The sequence below is a fragment of the Silene latifolia genome, unplaced genomic scaffold (assembly GCF_048544455.1).
Source record: "Silene latifolia isolate original U9 population unplaced genomic scaffold, ASM4854445v1 scaffold_124, whole genome shotgun sequence".
In the NCBI taxonomy this organism is placed as follows: Eukaryota; Viridiplantae; Streptophyta; class Magnoliopsida; order Caryophyllales; family Caryophyllaceae; genus Silene; species Silene latifolia.
In genome coordinates, this window is record NW_027413129.1 from 337,663 (window position 1) to 364,224 (window position 26,562).

The 26,562-nt window shown below is 38.1% G+C and overlaps 2 protein-coding genes and 1 non-coding gene across 3 annotated transcripts; 1 reads left to right on the forward strand and 2 right to left on the reverse strand.

Annotated features, from left to right (window-relative positions):
- Positions 1–300: 300 nt before the first annotated feature.
- On the reverse strand, positions 301–1,029 carry LOC141637623 (uncharacterized). The gene has a single exon (XM_074447097.1). It carries the CDS (start codon positions 1,027–1,029, stop codon positions 301–303), a length of 729 nt encoding a protein of 242 aa, XP_074303198.1.
- A 523-nt stretch (positions 1,030–1,552) lies between these two features.
- LOC141637624 (uncharacterized) lies at positions 1,553–4,176 on the reverse strand. The gene is made up of 4 exons (XM_074447098.1): positions 3,510–4,176; positions 2,873–3,411; positions 2,015–2,707; positions 1,553–1,882 (listed from the first exon to the last, which is right to left on the reverse strand). Exons 1-4 carry the CDS (start codon positions 4,174–4,176, stop codon positions 1,553–1,555), a joined length of 2,229 nt encoding a protein of 742 aa, XP_074303199.1.
- A 17,255-nt stretch (positions 4,177–21,431) lies between these two features.
- Positions 21,432–21,538, forward strand: LOC141637657 (small nucleolar RNA R71). Its single transcript, XR_012541842.1, has one exon. It is a non-coding gene; the product is annotated as a small nucleolar RNA R71 (small nucleolar RNA).
- Positions 21,539–26,562: the final 5,024 nt, after the last annotated feature.

Consider the following 26,562-nt stretch of genomic DNA (forward strand, 5'->3'; position numbering starts at 1 on the left):
TTACATCTGTAACACTGAGAAATAGATACAACGACATCATACAAACAATACATATACTTTACATGAAATTTTTTTTATATAAACTTCATAAAATGCCTGCTCGATGCAATATCTCATAGCATACAATATTTTTGGTTTTAATAGATTCTTCGGTCGAGTTTTGCGAGACGATTACAACAACAACATCAACGCTCCTTTTAGCACGAGAAAGTGCAACATATAATTGCCCATGAGAGAAAACTGGTTGTAGTAAGTAAATGCCAACTTTATCCAATGTCTGGCCTTGCGATTTATTAACTGTCATCGCAAAACTAAGCTTGATGGGAAACTGTTTTCTTTTAAAATTAAAAGGATACTTATCTGTTGGAGATGGCTGGAGAGGTATTCTAGGAATAAAAACTCTCCCCCCTTATGATGTCCAACAACAATCTCAGCATCAATAGCATTTTTGGAAAATGCTTTGCATATGAGTCTTGTCCCGTTGCATAGTCCGGAAGTCGGATCAAGATTTCTTAATAAAAGAATCGGACTATTTTTCTTTAGCACTAAATGATGTGGTGGAAGGCCGCCAGGATTTAGAGTATTTAAGAATTCTATAGGATATTGTTCAATAGTTATATCAACGGCCTCATCAAAACCGTGATACTCAAATGCTTCACCGTGTTGCTTTGAAACCAGGATGGAATTTATGGTTTCTGTATCATCGTTTTTCGGAGTTAAGATAGCTCTCTTTGTCGTTAAGAGCGGGTTCAAGTTAACATGATGTATATCTGGACAGATCGTTTCAATCAATTGCTGCAAAAGTTGAGACTTCTGATTCTTGGCTAATACAATAGCTCTTGGTAATGTTATATCTTTGCCATTCTCATAAGGCTGTCGATTTTCACCAATGCTCAATACAAACTCGCAAAAAAGTGGATCAGTAATCGCACGCATATTAAGAGTTAAGTGCATCTTTTCAAGCAGCGCCCATAGCGGAGACATTACCAAGCTTGCATCGAGAGCTTCACGAAGTGTACCTTTTAGCATTACGGGAAGTACTTGCCTAAAATCTCCTCCAAACACAAAAACTTTTCCTCAAAAGGGTAAGTCTTTTGAACAAATATCACGCATTGTCCTTTCAAAATGTTCAATTGATTGTCTTTTAGCCATTGGCGCCTCATCCCAGATGATTATTCTACATGCTCGAATTAATTCAGCAACTGTACTTTGTTTTGATATCTGAGTACTCTGATTCTGGTCGATATCAAGAGGAATTTTGAATCGGTAGTTAGCTGTTCCGCCACCAGAAATGTTTGATGCTGCAATTTCAGAGCTGGCAACTGCAAGGGCAATAATGCCTCTTTTTCTCAAATGCGCAAGCAATGTAGAGTAAAGAAAAGTCTTACCTGTACTTCCTGGGCCATCTACAAAGAAAGCTCCAGTTTTTTTTTTACAAGAACTCTATTGTTAATTATATTGTATGTAACTGCTCAACATTCAACAATGAGAGTGCATTAAGTTCTTCAGATGTAAAAGGAATACTGAGTTCTTCATCGATTTCTTTCATTCTTCAATTGTCTGCTTCATCATCTTCTATTTGAAGGCCTCTAAAGTCAAAATCAGTGAAGTTTTTGCCCATTGACTCGATGATGTAACATATACTCTTAAGCGTGAGATTTAAAACCTTCCTTGGTTTTTCAGGGAATGCTAAACTGTAGTCTTCAGATAACGCGGGTAAAAATCTATCCCATAGAAGCCTAGGACTCTTTGGCGAACAGTAAATGAGTAAAGTGGCAAAAAGTCGTCTCAAAGCAAAAGGCATTTGAAAACGATGAGCTTCAGCCCAAACCGTTTTCGATAGAATCATCATCCTCCAGAAGCCCTCGTCTATATGCGACCTCTGTAAAAGAAGGGAGAACAATATTTAGTACTATAAGCAATTCCTCAAACGAACGCGGGCCTCTGACATTTGCAAGTAGAAGACGTAAATAGTATGCCTCGCCTTCCGTTGGATTTGTATATACTAACCTACCAAGAGCAAAGCCTCTTCTTCTTGGAAGCCAAATCTTTTCATCCTTTTGCCCAAGCCATAGATAATGTTCTGGAAATTGCTGATATAATAGTGTACGTACATAAGAATCCATCTGGTTTCTTTAAAAAAAGTTGTTAACATCGTCTTCTTTCTGGCATCGTCTTCGGCTATGTTTTGTAGTCGCTCGAACGACCGAAATAATACAGTTTGCACGTTCTGAAGATGTACTTGTAGTGTAACTACATTAGGATGTATCTCATTTAAGCAAAATCTATAGATTCTCCACATTGCTTCAGGTGGTGATATCCACCTTGCAGACTGAAAAGCACTTATCTCATCATATTTATGTTGGTCGTTGTCATCTGCTACTGTAAAAGATACACGATCACGGCCCTTATAAATATATTTATACAAATACTTGACTGCTTTTATTGTTGAGAAAACTTCTACATTCAGGTGACAGTCATATTTTGCCAACAAAAAAGGATTGTATGGCACTACCCATCTATTATCGAGTTGAGCGTCACGAACTGTAGCAGATCTACCATTCCCACGCTTTCGATATATAGGGTATGAATTGTGGGTATTTGTTGTGATGTCTGCATAATCACGAGGATAATGGTTTTTACATTTACCATTCTTCATGCAATGATTCGAAGAGAAGTCTCTACCACACGGGCCATGCATCATGTGCTTCAGAACAACACTATGAAGATGAGGGTTATCAGTAGCACACGGAATTTCAGCACACACAAATGCATCATATTGATCTGGAGAACGTATTTTACTAACCGCATCTAGTATGATAAGGAAATGTACGTGTGGTAAACATCTCTTTTAAAATTCTACCACATATACGTATCCATCAACAGCGCCGAATAGTTTTTTTTCTACAATTTCTTTCTTGACCTCAATGAGCTTTGCTCTGAAAACACGCGTAACAAGATCAGGTCTGTTTTGCGCTTCCTCAAACGGAAGTAATTCGTGTTCTATTTCAGGCCATCTTGGATTGCATGTCATGGTAAGAAATATATCTGGCTTGCCATAACGTTGAACCATGGACATAGAACTAAGGTAGCGACAACGCAAATCGCGTCCACACTCTGTGAAACTTGCAGGCAGGATATAAGAATTTCCAATATGAGTACCATGAGTTTGGCCTACGTTATAACTATCAATCACACCTTGATAAAGCTCTGCTCGAATAGCACTTTGATTACCCCTAATGAAATCAAGGCGAGTTGATTCCAGTTTAATATACATGTCAACAACATACTGCTGAAGAAGTCGACCACAACGCAGTAAAATTGAAGAATCATTCGGACATATCTGCAAACGATAGCAATAATACTCTCGACATAAAATCTTTTTTTTTTTCGATTCTGAAGAGTTCGCAGCTGAGAAAATAAAAAACAATAATAATAAATTTGTACTTAATGTAAGCGTGTACTTGTTATAGTAAATAAAAACATTTATATAATATTTTAAAACATACCTTTTTTTTCTGCTTCAAGCAAATCGTCTGCAGTCTGAATCAAAATTTCGTTTATAGGGAAAGTTGAACATGGTTCACGACGTCGTCGTGAATTATTGTATTTGTATACACGGCGATGCCATCCTGTATCACCATTAAGGAATAAAAGTGGATACCGTAGAAGGTCATAACAAGCGTAATAGTGTAGTACATGATGGCTATAACCCGACCTAGCATAAACGACAATATCATGTCTTAGAGGCTCTGATGAACCTCCATCTTCAATCCAAATAGCTGCGACCTGAGATGCTAAAGGTGCATTATGAGTACGTTGGTCATGCGTTGGATCGGCTCGAATGACAATACGACTTTCCTCACTTATATTAAGCTTTCTTAATGAGCGAAAGAAAGTCGCATATGGATTTGCATTCATAATCCGCATTAATGTTGCTACGACAATATGACTTAAATCTTCATCAATTTGCATGCGCTGCCATAGCTCAATGTCCGTATCAAAAAAATATAGTTGGATATATCGTGGCTGTTCTTGAGTAGGAAGCATGTCATTGATGAAGTGATAAAACTGTCCCTGAACACGAAAAGTGTAGATTCCGCGGTTCCTATGCGTAAGTGTGTGGTCTTTTTTAACTCCATACGATGTAAAAGCGAAAGAACTGTTGTTGAACATTACATATTTACGAAAATTAACTGCATTTATATCATTTCCCAAGAAAAGATGTCGTAGAACTTCCGGAACAGAAGTGTTTGCAAGTCTAATATCTCCTTGACCACAACAAAAGTTTATACTTTCATTCCTAAATAGCTTTGCACCACACTTTGGACATAGAGTTGGCAGAGGAAGTACATAAGATTTTTTTGGGGTTTTTTACCACCATGAAAAATATCATTTAAAAATAAGTAGGAGTACGTAATATCTAAGCTACGTTAGTCAGTATGCCAAATAGCATAAAAAATAAGTAAGCATAAAAAATAAGTAAAATAATAGACGTTGCAAACCTTTAGTTGTAGAAGCTGGCGAAAATGATGACTGTATATACTCTTCGGTCGTTTGATGTACATGGGAAGTTGAAGCAACACTTGTTAGTAAACTCATGTTATATCCTAAGTCACAAAGCACATGGATGTTAAGCTAACGTGTGTGTGTGCATATGCCAATAATATTCATTCCTTCATATAAATTACGTAGGTAATATCTTACTCTCAAGTCTCAATATAAAATTTTGTAAATGTGAACATATTGATGCCCCCCCCAAAAAAAAGACGAGAAACTTTAAAATGAAAATAACATATTTACAATATTATTATTAGAAGAATATTAAAAAAACTTATACGTCATAACTCAGAAAGGATAAGAAGAAAGTATTGTTTTAGAAGTAGTCAAAACTATTTTTCAAAATTTTAAAAAATAAATTTACGATTGATCTAAGAGCTTAAAAATATTGTTAGAGAATATTGCCTACTATCAATAGTAATTAAAATATTGATATAGGGATTTGCCGTCATTTCCCAATCAAAAATAATTTATAAAACCCAAATAAAAAGTAGTATTTAGTTGGGTGTCGAACACAAAGATGGCGGGGGTTAGATACTTGGTCGGTTTAAGTCTTTAGTTTAGCCAAATAAAAATAAGAGGTTGATTAATTGTAAACTAAGATGCAAATGAGATATAAAGTTAAACTAAATGAAATTGCTTCTAATCAAATGAATGAAAGCTAAGGTCTTTGGGTTCACTTGGGTAAGTCGGGGAAGAGAAGGTTGCTAACAAGAAATGGGTAATGATAAAGGCCTATGAATGATCCTAATTTCTTAGTCAATTAGAGCTAACCAACAAGCATTTACTTAGTATGAAAAACTCGTCTCGACCATGCCATATAGGCCTTCCATTGTCTTTCGACCTAGGATAGACTAAACATGATAATGAAAGACTCAAACTCTCATTTAAACAATCCATCAAACATTTCATAGGTATGGGAGTAAGGTTTTACAAACAAACTTTCACTTAGTTGAGACAAACTCATCACAAACATGCATAAAGACTATCTAATAGCATAGGCACCAAGATAAGTTAAACATGCTAATGAAAGACTCAAACTTTCGTTCAAACATTTCATCGAACACTTCATATGCATAAGAGTGAGACCAATTAATTACCCAATTCAAAAGGTTAACAACCCAAATTCACCCTTTTAATCACCCAAGATCCCCCATGACCTTAGATAAGACTACTCACTCATGTTCATGGGTGAGAAATTAACAACAAATTGCAACAAAACACAAGTAAACATTGTAAACATGATAAAGATTACTACTTTAGATGAATAATGATTAAACAACATAAGAAATGTAAACAAATGAAGTAAATGTAAACAAAAGATGAGAATTATACCAACTAAGAGGAAAGGAACAAGTTTGGATAATAATGGAAGATGAATTTCTTCTTGTCTTCCAAATACAACCCAAAAGACTAAATGTAAACTATTGGAAATTGAAGAACTTGAATGAACAAAAGAAGAATTGCATTAATTTTTAATAAAGATTACAACTTGAGTCTAGGAAAATTGAAGAGAGGAAAATAATTTCTAGGGTTCTAAACTATTTGAGAGGAGAAAATGAACTAATCTCATTTCTATTCTAAATTATGGTATATGTAATATTGTGAGGGAGTGGTCTCTTTTATATTCCTCTAATAATAATATTAACTAATAATAATATTAATAATAATAATAAGCTTACTAATACTAATAATCCTCTCATCCTCACCTAAACCCACATTACACGACACTCAGACCATCGAATTCAAACAAAAAAAATGGACCAAAATAAACAAAAGAAAAGGGGGGGGGGGGGGGGGAAACAACAACACACAAAAATCGCAGCAACATGGGTCTCAGCCGGCTCACCGGCCGCCGGCTGTGCACCGGCACAAAACCCGCTGTAAACTTGAGGTGAAATTGATAGGATTTAGAGTCGGTTGAGAGATCGGCATACGGTTGACCGACGTAGGACCATCTTGAGAATTATTGCCGAATGAGAGCCGGTGAGGCGGCAGCCAGTTGGCCGGCTTAAAACCCAATTGCTTCTATTTGACTTGGTTTTGATTCCGAGTTCAAGTAGCAGCGGTGGCGGGTGATTCGAGCTATGGTGGTTGTTGTGATATGACGATGGGGTTGTGGTTGTCACGGATGGTTGGGTTTCGACTTGTGGTGGCGAGATGGTGGCTGGTATGGCGGATTGGAGGTGATAATGGTGGTGGACGAATTGAGCAACCCCGATGTCGGATTTCGGTGCCGAATTCGAATTGGTGAAGGAGAGTGGAGTTGTTACCAGCTGCTGCTTGTGTTAAGGAGGTCGGTTTCTGGGTTCGAAACAAAGCACTTGACGGTTGTCGAATCAGTTGCAGTTGCAGATCAGTGGTGATGATGAATGAGGTGTTGGGTGGCCGGAGGTTGGTGAATGTCGATGGTGGTAATAATGGCGGCTATGGAGTGAGTTATTGCTGCTGATTGTTTTGGTGAATGGCGAGGTAGATGAGGTCTGTTTCGGAACCAAACCGAGGTGTTGGTGATGGAGATGCGGTTCGAGTCTTGGTGTGAGAGGCAGGTGGAGTGAAGGTAGAGGAGATGATGAAGTATAAATGGTGGTATGAATTTGTGTATATTAATGGTGAGTGATGAAGGTGGTGGAAATGAATTGATGGTGTTTGTGGTGATCGAAATGAGAGACGATGGTGATGGCCAAATGTTAAGTCACTGGTTGACTTTTCATTTGTTTCGATTTTTCTCTTTGACCCGTCTCAACCCGTCTTGTTCACACTCTCTTTTATTCACGAACCCGTTTCCTACAAAATCGATTAACACAAAAGCAAGGCATTATTTATATAACATTTATGGTAAAGCTAATACATTAATAAATATATATATATCTATTCGCGATAAATAAAACCGAATTATTAAATATTAATATTATTAAGATCCGACTAATTATTAAATATAACTAATGCAACTAATTATTATAAATTAGTAAATAAATGAGCTATTTAATCATTTAAGTATACAAAATCGAGTCGGAATAAATGATTAAATATGGGGTAAAATGACATTAAAATTATACTTATCAAATCTTCCCACACTTAAACTTTACTCGTCCTTGAGTAAGCTCATTTAAATTAAACTATGACCCTTAATATAAAAGAATAGCTAAACTAATAATATCCGATGAGAGGCAATTAACGGGCCTTTTCCGTCCCTTCAACTCACAACGAGACACTTATGAGGTAAAGTGCCTCCTTGCAAGGGAAGTGGGGTCTTGCCAAAATGGCGATGCATCCAACATGTAAGGACATATGCAAGTAATAGAATGCATCTAACAAAAAGTCACCCACTTTCCTCATCTAAGCGGGGTTTTGCTTCAAAATTGAAAGGTCTAGGTTAGGTGAAACCGTCTCAAAACTTCAACGAGGTGCCAACTCCCTAAACGTGGCAAAAGCAACCCAAATATGTTCACACAAGTCAAAGAAACACATTCTAAGGCGGGGAAAAGGGGAAGCAAGGCTAGCCCTCCAAGAATGACATGACACGCGTAAGATTCAACCAAAAGAGACCCATGACTAAGGGGACTTAGACCATCGACAACCTCATGGATTTCACTCGTCACTCATTTAAAGACCGGGTGTTTTTGCACAAAAAGTAGCCAAACACTCTCCTACTACGACTCGTGAGAACGTGTCCACAATCTAATGTGTAAAACAGTCCTATGTCCAAATGGGATGCAAAATGTAACAATGCGCAAGCCATGAAATAAGGGTTGTAATGGGGCTAAGGAGTAGGACGGAACGAGATTGGTGTAAGCACCGTTTGGATATGTGGAGTTCAAATCAAGAATTATCGACACATCACATCCCTTTCCTTATTGCAACACTTGAGACACGTCTATGCCCTAACATAGAATGGATCACCAAAACTATGCAAAAATTGCATAAACCCAACTCAAATTGGAAAAATTTGAGAGTACTACTCTTATTTCAACAAATGGTAACGTCTACACCCTAACAAAAACCCGGTTTCCCAAGTCATGCAAAAATTGTATAAACCCGACTCATTTTGGAAAAACATCAATTTGCCCCTTTATTTAGCAACGAGCCCCGTTTAATGATGAGGAGGGGTGTTGCTTGCCTTTTTCTTCTTTTAACACAAATATATACAAAACAACCAACTCTTTTTTTGAATTTTTCACAACTTTTTCACTTTTCTATTTTGTTTTTCATTTCTTTTTCAAAACCTCTTAATTATATACAATGCCAAATGCATACCAAGTTCCAACCCAAGTGGATATGTATACTATCCACCATTATGACCCAAATCACCTCCTACAACACTACGACAATACCGACCAATTCTTGATCAAGGAAGGGTGGTTATGGGATGTAGCTATTTTAGTGAGTTTGCCAAATGAATAGGTTGAGGCTCAAAGGGGGTGAATCAAAAAGGGAGATAATGGAAGGGACAAAACAAGGCAATTTGGCTATGTGAGGTTCATATGCATGTGAAAACAAATTTTATCATAACTTGTGCACAAAAAATGAAATGCAAATCATGGCCTAAGGACGGAATGACACACTTATGCGTCTAGACATAACACGTCTCGCGAGGAGACCTACTCACTATCCTAAGTGGGGGTCGGGTATGAATGCACCGACCCTAGGAGGCTCTAATCGTCACATTTGAGTAGTTAGGTCTAGGTTTAGGTCTAGGTCTAGCCTAAGGTCCTTTCGGTCTCACAAGGCGGCTAAAACTTGGTGGACATGCCCTTTTTTCATATGCTAACCATGTGACACGGGTGTGAGCCACGGGGAGGGGGAAGGCATAGTCAAGACATAACTCATCATTGGGGTATCATAATCCCTCCCTAGACCACATTTTTTGAAAACACGTATTCACAAACTCAATGTAAACGCAATTTAAGCACAAACAAATATATACAAGACACAATGCATGCGGAAATTAAACAAACATGAATTAAAACGTGCAACAAGTTTGACTAATCCTAGCAACACATCAACACCAACAATCCAAAAGTTCCCAGAAGGAACATCCAAGGCACAAAAATTTCCCATCCTCCTTCAAATATGCAAGATATATAAAGAAAGAACGGTAAAGGAGTAAGAGATTAGAACGAGTTTACCAAGCGACTTCTAGCTCCTTATTGCCTCAAATGGTCAATGCATATGCCAAAGGTTAGCCAAACATATATATACAATGCAATATTTTTGGAATTTTGAATTTTTTTTTTCGATTTTTAGGCATTTTCTTGATTTTTCTTAAATTTACAAGTATATAATGATATGAACAAATATAGAAAATATTCACAAAGTGGATATTTCCCTCCCCACACTTGAAATTTACATTATCCTCAATGGAACAAAGTATAGGGAGAGAAGGAAAAATAAACAACATATTTTTGGTGGTTTTTGAATTTTTCGAAATTAAAGAACATGTTTTTGGATTTTTTTGAATATTTGGAAATAAATAACATGTTTTTGTATTTTTAAAATGATGGAATTTCCTCCTCACACTTATTTATTTACATATTTCCAATGGAAATAAATGTGTGGAGGAAATTCGGAAATGAAATACATGTTTTTGTTGATTTTTTGATTTTTCAAATTTTTAGTGATTTTCAAATAGGTATGCAATGCATGATCTAATCTATATGCAATATTGAAATATGATGCAAGTTATACTATATGAATGCAAAGAGAGCTAATTTAGATTAGCTCATAATCGAATCATGTCACTAAATGCAAAATGCGGTAAAAACTTAATTAAAGAGAAGGAGAATATATACATTGCGGTGGTTCTTAAGTAACTCCACCAAACCTCTTCATTCAAGGACTTCATTCAACCGGGATCAATATCCCGAGATCCCACCAACCTTCTACCTTCAATACAAGGATCAACAACACATGGACCCTTGTTCTTCATCATCAAAGCATGCAACTTACCCATGGCATCTTGAACTTCTTTCCATTTTCGGTTCATTTCTTCTTCAAGCTTTTCCTTAGTCTCTTTGTCAACACTAGGGTCACATACCCTCTTTCCTTTCGATCTCTTCCTCCATCTCTTTGGCTTCTTCTTCTCAATTCCCGATTTTGATTTTGGAGGGGCATTGGTGCTAGAATCGAACTCGGTTTCCCAAGTCTTGTCCTTTTCCCCACACTTATCTTTACCATTCACTTCTTCTTCAAAGAACTTATCCGGTGGCTCATCATCAACTTTTGACTCACAAGCAATCAAGAATTCCATGTTCTCATCTTCTTCATTCTCATGGAGTTCTAAAGTTTCCACGGCAAACATGTTTTGAACCACGGTTTTCTTTGAAGCATGTGGTAGCTTGAACTCAACTTTTTCCTTCCCGACTTTGAATGACAATCGTCCCTCTTTGACGTCTATGACGGCTCCTCCCGTGACCAAGAATAGCCTACCAAGAATGATACGAGAGCGTCGTCCCATAGGGATGTCCAATACAACAAAATCGGTAGGAATTGAAACCTTACCAATTTGAACCATGATATCCTTGAGAATCCCATTTGGAGATTTGATTGTCCCGTCGGCAAGCTTGATTGTAATGGAAGTGTGGGCTTGTAGGGTAATATCCGTATAAGACCCTTTAAATTTAGGACTATAACGTAAATTTAACATGCGATTATCGTCATAAAACATAAATATAATAGAGAAACGATAAGGAACAAGAATCAACCTCGGGTCCTTTGAAATGCGGCGTAATGAACAGAAATCAAAGTAGATTTCCTCCTAATCGTTGCACCCAAGACCGTCTGAGACTATGCCCCTTGTGCTAGAAAGAATTCTCTAATTGCCTTGCAATATTGAGAGAATTTTGTGAGGTTTTCTGATGTGAGATCTAGGTTTCAGAGGAATAATCTCCAAAACCCTAGTTTCTGTAAAAATGAGATGATCACTTGCAAAAGAGAGATGCCCTCCCTTTTGTTCACTCGGTCCGTGGGTTTCATGGGGAGTGAGTGGGCTTTCCACTTTCTCCTCATTTTAACTCATGGTCCGACTCGTCTCGCTAAAATGTATACGACGGGTTTTCAATTATAAATCGTCATCGGTTATCGGTTTAAAATATCAACTAGTAACACGACTCAGTCGATATATTAATACGTGTCCGACAAAGACAATATTGTATAATTGATTGATTCAATATACATTAATTAAATATAATTGCTTATATTCAATTTTCAAATTAACCGCTTAATTCGTTTTCGCCATGATTATTTAATCCGTATTAAATAATTATCTCAACATCGCGTTTGACTAATTACTAGTCAATAACTCCGACTAACCGGTTAGTCATATTAGGCATCAATATGACTGTATTTTTCATCTTTGTCACATCTCTCAAACGTATCCTATAGGTGTGACTTTTAGGGACCAGTTGATCACCGCCATCCGTATGACAATAACGTCAAACTTATCTAGCAAGCCAACCGTTATTGATAAACGTGGATCAACCGATAATAATACCAAAAGTATGCCCTTTGATCCTTTTAGAGATTTGTAAGTCCTTGCACTAATTGTTAAGGACACCAACCCCAACAAGCTCCCACTTGTCCGTACAAGTGTACGTGCAATGACGTTATCCGCACTAACTGGAGGACACAGCTCCAACAAACTCCTACTTGTCCGTACAAGTGTATGTGCGATAACCGATTCTCATATTCATTTAGAATTTCTCCCACTCAATGTAAAACAATTTGCAGATCCGGATCCGCAAAGGTCGTATTTTACAATCGATCTGGATCAAGAGTGGTTTCCCCGACTAGAGAGTAACTTAACTGATAAAACGAATCCGTATCCGAGCATGGCCATGCATTTCGATTCTGACTCCTCGAGTGGCCCCGAGAAATATCGAGTACTGATAAAGGCTGAATATTTCCTTCAACTCGACTCCTTCCGATCTAAGCACAGCATGAAATGACCCAGAAAAAATCTACTTGGCCCCCTGTTACGGATGACCGTGAGAAAGAAACCAAAGTCACCCAAAATCTGCCGTAGTCTCAAGAGACAGTCGATAGTCAAAATAATCGACTCTTAGGATCACCATGGAGGTCCTATCCACGACCTAGCACCGAATGTTATAAAACATTTAGGACTCCACGTCGATGTCACAATTGTGTCCTACGAGATATCCGTATAACTCGCCTCTGTGATTGGTCAGTCAACCGGTTGACTTATGGCTTGTTGAACCCGCCATCAACCAACGTCACAAAATAATTGCCAGAGTTATCAGCTCATGTGGGCAATTAAGGACTAAAAAAATATAATGTTTGTTCAGTTCACTTTGTGGTGTTCAAAATTGTCGTACAATTCCACATGAAAAACAAAATATATAAATATCAAAACGATGATGTCGTATAGAGTACACAAGAAGATGAATCTAATCCATAAAAGAGTACCACAACTCAGGAACACGTTTAATTCCCATGGAATTAACATGCCCTTCATGCTTATCTTGTCGTAATGGTTTAGTGAGAGGATCTGCTATATTATCATGTGTAGCAATCTTTTCTATCACTACTTCCTTTTGCTCCACGTAATCTCGGATTAGATGAGCTTTCCGTTGTACATGTCTAGACGCGACATAGTACTCGGACTCAGTCGTAGAATCTGCTGTAACACTTTGTTTGGAACTCTTCCAGCTGACTGCAGCGCCATTAAGAGTAAAAACGAATCCAGACTGAGATTTCGAGTCATCTCGATCCGTTTGGAAACTAGCATCTGCGAAACCAGTTGCGCATAGCTTTTGTTCGCCTCCATAAGTCAATGCCCAATCTTTAGTCCTCCGTAGGTACTTAAGAATGTTCTTGACAGCCATCCAATGTGAATCACCTGGATGCTGTTGAAATCGACTTGTCATACTCAATACATATGCCACGTCTAGACGTGTGCATATCATGGCATACATGATTGATCCTATAGCCGAAGCATAAGGAATCCGTGTCATGCGCGCTTTCTCTTCCGGTGTCTCTGGTGCCTGAGACTTGCTCAAATGCACCCCTGGAGCCATGGGAAGAAACCCCTTTTTGGAGTTAGTCATGCTGAATCTCTCTAGGACTTTGTCTATGTGAGACTCCTGACTGAGAGATAACATCCGACGTGATCTATCTCGATAGATACGGATGCCCAAAATTCTTTGTGCCTCACCCAGATCTTTCATCTGGAAGTGGTTCTTCAACCATACTTTCACCGAAGTTAAGAGAGGTATGTCATTCCCAATCAGGAGTATGTCGTCAACATACAATATTAGAAAGACAATCTTGCTCCCACTCGACTTGATATATAGACACGGTTCCTCGACCGATCGAGTAAATCCATTGTCTTTTATCACTTGGTCGAAGCGATGATTCCAACTCTGAGATGCTTGCTTAAGTCCATAAATGGACCGCTTAAGCTTGCATACTTTCTTAGGATGTTCAGGATCGATGAAACCTTCGGGTTGTACCATGTACAACTCTTCCTCCAAAAAGCCGTTTAAGAAGGCGGTTTTCACATCCATCTGCCAGATTTCATAGTCATGAAAAGCGGCAATCGCTAAGATAATCCGAATGGAACGCAGCATGACTACGGGTGCAAAGATTTCATCGTAGTGCAAACCTGGCACTTGGGTGAAACCTTTAGCAACTAGTCGTGCTTTATAGATATCTTGTTGACCTTCCACAGAATGCTTTATCTTGTAAAGCCATTTGCATTGAAGGGGACGAACCTTAGCAGGTAAGTCAACAAGATCCCATACGTTGTTCTCATACATAGAGTCCATCTCGGATTGCATGGCCTCAAGCCATAGCTTTGAGTCAGAACTAGTCTTGGCACCTTTATAGGTTGCGGGTTCACTACTCGTTAAGAGTAGAATGTCATCTATGTCATGTTCCTCGACCATACTAATGTATCTGTCCGGAGGAATAGAGACTCTACCCGACCTCCTAGGTTCCTCAGGAATATTCACCGCAGCCGGGATTGAAGGAATTGGTTCCTCCAATATTTGCTCGGTGTTTGGTTCTGGAATCTCCGACAGGTCGAAGGTTCTATCACTCTTTGCATTCTCGAGAAATTCCTTCTCTAAGAATATCGCACTAGCCGCAACAAAAACACGTTGTTCGGTTGGCGAATAGAAGTAATGACCAAGTGTTCCTTTTGGATAACCTATAAAGTATGTCTTGACCGATCGCGGGCCGAGCTTATCCTCGTGTCTCCACTTGACATAAGCCTCGCAGCCCCAAACCCGTATAAAGGACAAGTTAGGGACCGTTCCCTTCCATAGTTCTTATGGAGTCTTGTCAACAGCTTCAGACAGACTTCGGTTAAGTATTAGAGCGGCTGACAAAAGAGCGTAACCCCACAATGAGTCAGGCAACACGGTGTGACTCATCATGGATCGAACCATATCAAGTAGAGTTCGATTTCTCCGTTCGGACACACCATTCAACTGAGGTGTTCCAGGTGGAGTTAACTGTAGGGCAATCCCACAGTCCTTAAGGTGTTGATCAAACTCGTGAGAAAGATACTCGCCACCACGGTCCGAGCGCAGTGTTTTAATCTTTCTCGCCAAAAGAGGTTCTGTACCCGATTCTCGGTATTCCTTGAATTTCTCAAAGGATTCACTTTTGTGCTTCATTAAGTAGACATAGCCATATCTACTTAAATCATCCGTGAAAGTGATGAAATACCTATAGCCTTCTCGTGCGGTGATTGACATAGGCCCACACACATCCGTATGTATGAGTCCTAATAGGTCGCAGCCGCGCATTCCAACACCTTTGAAGGAAATTCGAGTCATCTTACCGATGAGACATGATTCACACGTGCCAAATGATTGAAAATCAAAGGCCGAGATAGCTCCATTTTTGATGAGCTGTTTTACGCGTTTCTCATTAATGTGTCCCATACGGCATTGCCATAGATACGTTTGATCTTTGTCACCAACCTTTAACTTTTTATTCATTACGTGTAATATTTCGGTGGTCCGATCTAAAACATAAATTCCATTCATGGAGACCGCCTTGCCATAAATCATATTGTGTAATGAGAAAATGCAAGAATTATTCTCTATTACAAATGAAAATCCAAGTTTGTCAAGTGCGTAAACCGAAATAATGTTTTTCGAAAGACTGGTACATAATAGCAGTTATACAAAAATAACTCAAATCCGCTAGGGAGCTGGATCACATATGTTCCCCTCGAGACGGCAGCCACTCGTGCTCCATTCCCGACACGCAGTCCACCTCACCCTTTACGAGGGGTTCGATGTTTCGGAGCCCCTGCACATGATTACACAGATGAGAACCACAACCAGTATCTAGTACCCAAGTTCCGTAACTTGCGTGGTTAATCTCAATCATATGAATAAAAGTAGAAGAAGAAGACATACCAAAGGTTTAACGCGACCGCCTTTATGTCCTCATGGTATACGGGACATGTACGCCTCCAATGCCCAGTCTTGTGGCAATGGTGACACTCCATGTTACCATCCTTGCTCTTTGTCGCGCCTGATGAGTTGCTCGACTCACCAGGCCCACTCTTACCTGAACCCGACTTCTTAAACTTCGGTTTGCCCTACCGCTAGGCCCTGGCTGAACTTTACCCTTACCCTTGCCCTTGTTTGACACAACGAGAACATCCTGCTTCATGCTCCCACTGAACTTCATGTCCTTCTCGGTCTGTACGAGAAGGGAGTGCAGTTCATGGGGACTTTTCTTCAAATCATTCATATAGTAATTCGCTCTAAAGAGCGCAAAACCATCGTGGAGTGAATGGAGTATGCGGTCAATCACAATGTTCTCGCTGATCTTACAATCAAGCGTCTCCAGCTTCTCGACATTCTCAATTATCGAGAATGTGTGGGCTAACCGGTTGGCCCTTTCGGAGTCTCGCATCAAAGAAGCGAGTGGTATGCTCATAGGTCACGATTCTCGGTGCTTTCGAGAATTCCCTAGTGAGTGTGGTGAAAATCTTGTTTGCACCTTGGGCTATGAAGCGTTTCTGCAAATTGGATTCCATTGCAAAAATAAGTACGTTCTTTACCGCACCCGCTTCCATGGCGAAATCGTTATACTTGTCGATCTCGTTAATTCCAGCCGTGGGGCCTGGGTTTGGTGGGATGGGCTCAATCAGATATTTGAGCTTCCCGTCAGCAGCGGCATCATTCCGTAATGCCGCCTCCCATCCGCGAAGTTTGATCCATCATTCTTGATCCGAGTAGACCGATTCATCCGATTCATGAAGATCCGGCCGTGGACTCACGGTCCAATGTGACACTTGGCATTGGGTCGTTCAAGTGACCAGCCATATTGTTTTAGCGAGTTTAAATGATCGTGTTCTACAATGAAAAAGGAAGAAAAACAAAAACGAAATAAGCAACTCATCGAGGTGATTTAAGTCTATTTAAAAATTCATTTTAACGTGTAGACTCTCGCACTTGCATAATTGATCTCCCTCAAGAATGATACAAGTGATCCCAAGACTCAATTTCCGTAAATTGATAAGCCAACTGTTTAGCTAATTCTTCCGTAAGAACTCTTGGTCGATAGATTTCCGTAAATCCTATCTATAGTCCACCATAATCACAGGATCGTACGAGTGACCATAGTGTTGAGATAAAATAGGTCAATCGGTTCCAACTTACCCGACGTAGAAGGGGTCATATTATGCCTACCGACGAAGAAGGGACTCATTGGAGTTTGACCTATAAAGACCATTCTCAATTTTGGTTTTTACGAGGAAGATCCCATCAACTTAATTTTAATTCATTTTAAGTGAACGAAAAACTAGCATTACGTGAATGAATTAATTTAGGTGATGGCTTAAAATCGTGTGACATATGAATGTCATAGAATACTAACGCGTGACCTTTATATGAGTCAGTTTTCATGCAATAAATAGGTGGTTTGGTTTTAGGCGGAAAATGATGCAAGCTATCGTTACGATGAAAGCATCAAAAAAAATATATGCAATACGTAAATAAAAATTCCTAGTGTGGCCTATCCTAGTAAAAAGAACATAATACAACTTTGGAATCCACCGTTGGACCCGAAAAACTTGTCTTGATGTTCCATCTTTTCCATGCGGGAGTGAGCATCCGGTCTCCATCTTTGGTCTTCTCAAAAATTACAATTTAAAATTTACAAATATAAACCTATTTACATTCTAAATACAAAACTGTAATTACAAGTGAAAAATCCAAAACGGAGATACGAGATCTCAAAATACAACCAAGACCGTGTTCCATCATTACGGTAACATGTTCTACTAAGGCCACACTAAGTTACAACCGTTTGTAAAATAAATAAATACGTAATAAAAGCATTCAAGGCATTCAACAATAACGATAAATAAAATGCATCAACTAAAACAAATTTATTCGTGACATAATTCCGTAATTATGTTAAATTTATCCAAACCACCTTTTAATGATTAAAATTATATGACAAAACTGCTTCTATCAATTCAATTTTAATCCATTACAACCCGTTACTTTAAATACACTTTAAAATAACTATAACGACGTGAGTGAACCGTTTCACTATCAAGCGAGTGTACAACATCCGTATGATGTACATTTTATGGCCAAAAGAGAATTTTTGGAACAAAAAGATTAAAATTCAAAGTCGCTAAAAACAAAATCCCTCGATCCAGGGACAAAAATTCTCGATCGAGGAACAAAAGGGCTCGATCGATCGAATCGCTAGTCGATCGAGAGGTATGCCAAACAAGATAAGTACTCGATCGACGTAACTAGAGGTCGATCGAGGACTTTAGTCAGAAAAACTGTTCGATCGAGTACGAGGACCTCTCGATCGAACAGTGGGGTTTTAAAAAAAAGGTCGATCGAGTAAAGCATGTGTTCGATCGAATGAAAACATCACTGAAAAGCTCTCGATCGACAAGAAAATGGCTCGATCGAGAGGAAAACATGCTGAAACTTTAAAACCCTCGTGAAAACGGATTTGTCGAAACAAAACCATTGCAAATTTGATCTAATTCGTATAAAATTAAATCAACAAATTTGACAAAACTTAACATATTGCTATAATCTCAGTATAAAATAACAATATGCAAAATTAAAACGAAATAAAGATAAAACATCCGTGTAAAACATGTCACGGTTTCAAAATTGCAACAGCTGAATCAAAAAAAAATTCTGCCGTGTGACTATGGCTGATGCCGCACGGTTTTAAGACAAAAACAAAATCGTTTCAAATCGATTTATGAAAAATCACAATGAAAATTTACGTGGCCTCGCTCTGATACCACTTGTAGGGTAATATCCGTATAAGACCCTTTAAATTTAGGACTATAACGTAAATTTAACATGCGATTATCGTCATAAAACATAAATACAATAGAGAAACGATAAGGAACAAGAATCAACCTCGGGTCCTTTGAAATGCGGCGTAATGAACAGAAATCAAAGTAGATTTCCTCCTAATCGTTGCACCCAAGACCGTCTGAGACTATGCCCCTTGTGCTAGAAAGAATTCTCTAATTGCCTTGCAATATTGAGAGAATTTTGTGAGGTTTTCTGATGTGAGATCTAGGTTTCAGAGGAATAATCTCCAAAACCCTAGTTTCAGTAAAAATGAGATGATCACTTGCAAAAGAGAGATGCCCTCCCTTTTGTTCACTCGGTCCGTGGGTTTCATGGGGAGTGAGTGGGCTTTCCACTTTCTCCTCATTTTAACTCATGGTCCGACTCGTCTCGCTAAAATGTATACGACGGGTTTTCAATTATAAATCGTCATCGGTTATCGGTTTAAAATATCAACTAGTAAACGACTCGGTCGATATATTAATACGTGTCCGACAAAGACAATATTGTATAATTGATTGATTCAATATACATTAATTAAATATAATTGCTTATATTCAATTTTCAAATTAACCGCTTAATTCGTTTTCGCCATGATTATTTAATCCGTATTAAATAATTATCTCAACATCGCGTTTGACTAATTACTAGTCAATAACTCGACTAATCTGGTTAGTCATATTAGGCATCAACATGATCGTATTTTCATCTTGTCACATCTCTCAAACGTATCCTATAGGTGTGACTTTTAGGGACCATTGATCACCGCCATATCGTATGACAATAACGTCAAACTTATCTAGCAAGCCAACCGTTATTGATAAACGTGGATCAACTGATAATAATACCAAAAGTATGCCCTTTGATCCTTTTAGAGATTTGTAAGTCCTTGCACTAACTGTAAAGGACACCAGCCCCAACAGGGCTAAGCTTGAAATATTCAACCTCTTCACAAGGGCAAGTGGTATGACACTCATACTTGCCCCTAAGTCACACAAAGCACTATCCACCTTTTGGTCACCCACGGTACATGGAATTGAGAAACTCCCGGGGTCATCAAGTTTGACGGGAATTTCTTTAGACTTGACCACATTGCACTCTTCACTTGAGGCATCAAGCTCATGTCTACTAATGTCCACTCTTATAGAAATGACTTCTTCTTGCTTGGCCAAAGAGTGTTCTTCTATCATCACCATCTCTTCTTCTTCCGAGTTCTTCTTAACTTCTATCACCACATTTGGTGCTTCCACAATTTCTTCAAACACAAATTCTTCACTCATAGTGGTTGGTGTAGTCATAACCATTTCTCCCTTATCCGGGTCGACTTCAACTTCCAAGCTTGTACCATGAATTGTCATTATTTACTCAAGCACATAATCTCCCATGCTCTCTTTTTCGGGATCATGGTCAACTTCTTGGAATGTTTCCATAGCCATTGAAAAGGGAGTAGTGTATGATAACTCCTCTTGACTTGGAAAATCAAATGACTCTTCTTTTTCCTCTTCAACTCCAACCATGATAACATTAACTTCCTTTGCCTTCATAGGGTCTATTGGATTTTGCCCTTGTCTTAGAAATACGCCCGGTGGTTTTTGAGAACTCATGAGAGCTTGGGAAGCTACTTTAGCTTCAAGACTCTTGATTTGTTGTTGGGTATTACTTGCTAAATCCCCTATCAAATTCACTAAGTTGTCATATTTATCATCTCCCATGGTATTACTTGCTTGGGGCGGTGGCTCTTGATTGAAAGGTTGGGTGGAAATTGGAAGAGTCAAGCCATATCCTTGATCTCTAAAGTTGGAATTTTGGTTGTTCCCTTGGTACCCTTGATTAAACCTTTGATTTTGCCCTTGGTTGTACCTTTGATTATTGTTGTATCCTTGATTGTTCCAATTATTGTTGTTCCATTGATTGAATCCTTGACCAAACCCTTGGTTGGCTTGGTTTCCTTGGTAAAAGTTTTGATTACCATGGTTCCCTTGGTTACCTCCATAATCTTGGTATGCTTGAGATTGGTTGGCAAAGTTTTGGTTGGATCCTTGGTTGTTGTTGAATGAGGGCCTTGGTGGACGATTGGAGAAATTGTTAAATGCTTGGAAAGCATTCACCTCTTGCACATTGTTCCCATCAAAGTTGTTATGGTGGTTATTTGCACATACTTCATAAGTGTGACCCATCCCTCCACATGACTCACAAGTTGATCTTTGCATCACTTCTTCCATGGATGGTCCATGAGATGTGGTAGTTTGGCTCACTTGGTTCACTTGCTTCTTCTTACTCAACTCTTCAAGCTTTTTGGTGAGCATATCAAGCTTAGCATTAGTCTCCACATTCACTAAGAATTCGGGAGAGTGCTTACTTCTTCTCAAGACATTCACTCTTGTGCCATAGTTTGCCTCGGAGTCCACCATTTTCTTGATTAGAGTCATGCCCTCCTCATCACCCAAATGATCGAATCCCCCTCCCACGGAGGCATTCACCATTTCTTTTGTTCTTGGCAACAAAGTTTGGAAGAAGGTTTGGGTGACATACCAATCCGGAATCCCATGGTGAGGGCAACTAGCAATGAGGTCTTGATACCGGTCCCATGCCTCACCCAAAGATTCTCCATCCTCTTGTTGGAAAGTGTGGATCTCATTTCGGAGCATAGCGGTCTTGGATGATGGATAGTACTTGGCCATGAATGCCTTGGCTAAAGCGTCCCAAGTCGTGAATGTGTCCGGAGGGTGAACATTCAACCATCGATCCGCCTTACCCGTCAAGGAGAATGGGAATAACATCATCCTTAGTGTATCCTCGGATACCCCATTCTTTTTCATCATAGAGACTTTCCTCTTGAACTTCCTTAGGTCAGCATGAGCATCTTCTTCAATGTATCCTCCAAACAAGTCTTTTTCAATTAGGCCAACTTGAGCGGGGTGCATCTCAAAGTTGTTGGGAGCCAAGGTGCCGAAATTAATTGGGTCACAAGCATCATTGTGGTTAGGACGGTTATGGTCACGTAAAGCCATTGGTGGTGGTGGATTTGGTATATGAGGGGGTGGTGTTCGAGGTGGGCTATTTGGAAATCGGAAGTTGTGAAATGGATTTTCTATTGGAGGCTCAGTTGTGTTGTTTGGTTGTTGTTGAGTTGTGTTTTCAATGAGAGGTTGGATGGGTGAATTTGCTTGGTTTATGGTTGCTTGAGAAGAGGTTATAACCCTTGCTATGGTCCTATTCCTTAAGGCTCTATAAAGCCTTTCGGGATCGGAGTCAAAGAGCAAAGCTTGGTGGTTCCTCTTAGGCATACAATCTTGACAAACCGTAAGACTCCTAGTGCTTTTACACACTAGGGTAAGGCAAAAATCACACACACACACACACACACACACACACACACACACACACACACACACACACACAAACACACACACACACAAACACACACACACACACACACACACACACACACACACACACACACACACACACACACACACACACACACACACACACACACACACACACACACACACACACACACACTCTCTCTCTCTCTCTCTCTCTACAAGAAGCATACAAACTACACAAACAAGCAAACAACAACTAAAGACTAAGCCTAAGACTCTAACTAACTAAGCATAACCTAACGCCATCCCCGACAATGGCGCCATTTTGATATAGGGATTTGCCGTCATTTCCCAATCAAAAATAATTTATAAAACCCAAATAAAAAGTAGTATTTAGTCGGGTGTCGAACACAAAGATGGCGGGGGTTAGATACTTGGTCGGTTTAGTCTTTAGTTTAGCCAAATAAAAATAAGAGGTTGATTAATTGTAAACTAAGATGCAAATGAGATATAAAGTTAAACTAAATGAAATTGCTTCTAATCAAATGAATGAAAGCTAAGGTCTTTGGGTTCACTTGGGTAAGTCGGAGAAGAGAAGGTTGCTAACAAGAAATGGGTAATGATAAAAGCCTATGAATGATCCTAATTTCTTAGTCAATTAGAGCTAACCAACAAGCATTTACTTAGTATGAAAAACTCGTCTCGACCATGCCATATAGGCCTTCCATTGTCTTTCGACCTAGGATAGACTAAACATGATAATGAAAGACTCAAACTCTCATTTAAACAATCCATCAAACATTTCATAGGCATGGGAGTAAGGTTTTACAAACAAGATTTCACTTAGTTGAGACAAACTCATCACAAACATGCATAAAGACTATCTAATAGCATAGGCACCAAGATAAGTTAAACAAGCTAATGAAAGACTCAAACTTTCGTTCAAACATTTCATCGAGCACTTCATATGCATAAGAGTGAGACCAATTAATTACCCAATTCAAAAGGTTAACAACCCAAATTCACCCTTTTAATCACCCAAGATCCCCCATGACCTTAGATAAGACTACTCACTCATGTTCATGGGTGAGAAATTAACAACAAAATGCAACAAAGCACAAGTAAACATTGTAAACATGATAAAGATTACTACTTTAGATGAATAATGATTAAACAACATAAGAAATGTAAACAAATGAAGTAAATGTAAACAAAAGATGGGAATTATACCAACTAAGAGGAAAGGAACAAGTTTGGATAATAATGGAAGATGAATTTCTTCTTGTCTTCCAAATACAACCCAAAAGACTAAATGTAAACTATTGGAAATTGAATAACTTGAATGAACAAAAGAAGAATTGCATTAATTTTTAATAAAGATTACAACTTGAGTCTAGGAAAATTGAAGAGAGGAAAATAATTTCTAGGGTTCTAAATTATTTGAGAGGAGAAAATGAACTATCTCATTTCTATTCTAAATTATGGTATATGTAATATTGTGAGGGAGTGGTCTCTTTTATATTCCTCTAATAATAATAATAATAACACCTAAACCCACATTACATGACACTCAGACCATCGAATTCAAACAAAAAAAAATGGACCAAAATAAAAAAAAAAAGAAAAGGGGGAAAGGGGGAGAAAACGACAACACACAAAAATCGCAGCAACATGGGTCTCAGTCGGCTCACCGGCCGACGGCTGTGCACCGGCACAAAACCCGCTGTAAACTTGAGGTGAAATTGATAGGATTTAGAGCCGGTTGAGAGATCGGCAGACGGTTGACCGGCGTAGGACCATCTTGAGAATTGTTGCGGAATGAGAGCCGGTGAGGCGGCAGCCAGTTGGCCGGCTTAAAATCCAATTGCTTCTATTTGACTTGGTTTTGATTCCGAGTTCAAGTAGCAGCGATGGCGGGTGATTCGAGCTATGGTGGTTGTTGTGATGTGATGATGGGGCTGTGGTTGTCGCGGATGGTTGGGTTTCGACTTGTGGTGGCGAGATGGTGGCTGGTATGGCGGATTGGAGGTGATAATGGTGGTGGACGAATTGAGCAACCCCGATGTCGGATTTCGGTGCCGAATTCGAATTGGTGAAGGAGAGTGGAGTTGTTACCAGCTGCTGCTTGTGTTAAGGAGGTCGGTTTCTGGGTTCGAAACAAAGCACTTGGCGGTTGTCGAATCAGTTGCAGCTGCGGATCAGTGGTGATGATGAATGAGGTGTTTGGTGGCCGGAGGTTGGTGAATGTCGATGGTGGTAATAATGGCGGCTATGGAGTGAGTTGTTGCTGCTGATTGTTTTGGTGAATGGCGAGGTAGATGAGGTCTGTTTCGGAACTGAACCGAGGTGTTGGTGATGGAGATGCGGTTCGAGTCTTGGTGCGAGAGGAAGGTGGAGTGAAGGTAGAGGAGATGATGAAGTATAAATGGTGGTATGAATTTGTGTAAATTAATGGTGAGTGATGAAGGTGGTGGTATGAATTGATGGTGTTTGTGGTGATCGAAATGAGAGACGATGGTGATGGCCAAATGTTAAGTCACTGGTTGACTTTTCATTTGTTTCAATTTTTCTTTTTGTCCCGTCTCAACCCGTCTTGTTCACACTCTCTTTTATTCACGAACCCATTTCCTACAAAATCGATTAACACAAAAGCAAGGCATTATTTATATAACATTTATGGTAAAGCTAATACATTAATAAATATATATATATATATATATATATATATATATATATATATATATATATATATATATATATCTATTCGCGATAAATAAAACCGAATTATTAAATATTAATATTATTAAGATCCGACTAATTATTAAATATAACTAATGCAACTAATTATTATAAATTAGTAAATAAATGAGCTATTTAATCATTTAAGTATACAAAATCGAGTCGGAATAAAGGATTAAATATGGGATAAAATGACACTAAAATTATACTTATCAAATATACAGTAACAAAACATCCCTAAAAATAGCTATTTATGTAACAAAAAAAATATATTCGATAGACATAATTTAAAAAAAAAAAATCAGCAGTAAGTGTAAAATGTAAAAATACTTAAAAGATAAAAAAAAACTTATCTTACATTAAAAAAAATACATAAAAATTTAAAAAAAAAACCTTTTAAAAACATGTCATTACGCTTATCGTGGTTGTATATTTCTTGCAACTATTATGTCTTCGTAGTGTTTATATATATATATATATATATATATATATATATATATATATATATATATATATATATATATATATATATATATAAAGAAAGTTCTTATGAGTCCACCAAAATATTTGAGTCCATAAGTCCTCTCTACATCCCTTAGATCTTCCACTAAGGATGGTTGAGATTGAAAGCAAAAAAACATACTTAACACTAATGAGTTTTCTATACACTAATTAATCCACTTTCTCTCTCTAGCTTTAATTATACATTCACTAATGGATTAATTATACACAAAAAAATTTTTGAGCATAAATTTTTTTTGACCGAAACTTTTATACAAATGTTACTACACTTTCACCTTTGTTTTAAAAGTGTAATTTCAACGGAAAAAAGTGTAATTTCAACGGAAAAAATTGCGGTTTGACGGATTTTATTTTGAAATTTGAAAATTTGAAGCAAATTTACAATATATTTTGCGTTTTACGAGTGTAACTCAGTTTTTCGACAAATATTATTTTGAATTTTTCCAATTTTAACACAACTCATTGTGAATTGAGTGACTTATAAGTGTAACTTTAGTCTTTTAAAAGTGTAATTTTAGTCCAGATAAGTGTAATTTGGTCAATAAGATTGTTATTTTTAGTCCGGGAGAATGTAATTTTAGTCCAGGAAAAGTGTAATTTTAGTCCGGAAAAGTATAATTTGAGTCCATTGAGAATGTAATTTTAGTCCATTGTGAGTGTAACATTAGTCCAATGAGAATATGAGAATATGACCAAGTCCATTGAGAGTGTAACATTAGTCCAATAGAAAAAATGTAATTTTAACGAGGAAAAAAGTGTAATTCTAATGAGAAAAAAGTGTAATTCTAACAACAAATAGTGTAATTCTAACAAAAAGTGTAATTCTAACAAAAAAAGTGTAATTCTAACGAGGAAAAAAGTGTAAGCAATTCTAACGAGAAAAGGTGTAATTCTAACAAAAAGTGTAATTCTAACAGAAAAAAGTGTAATTCTAATAGAAAAAAGTGTAATTTTAACAGAAAAAAGTGTAATTTTAATGAAGAAAAGTGTAATTTTAACAGAAAAAAGTGTAATTTTAACAAAAAAAAGTGTAATTCTAACAACAACAAAAAAGTGTAATTTTGACAGAAAAAAGTGCAATT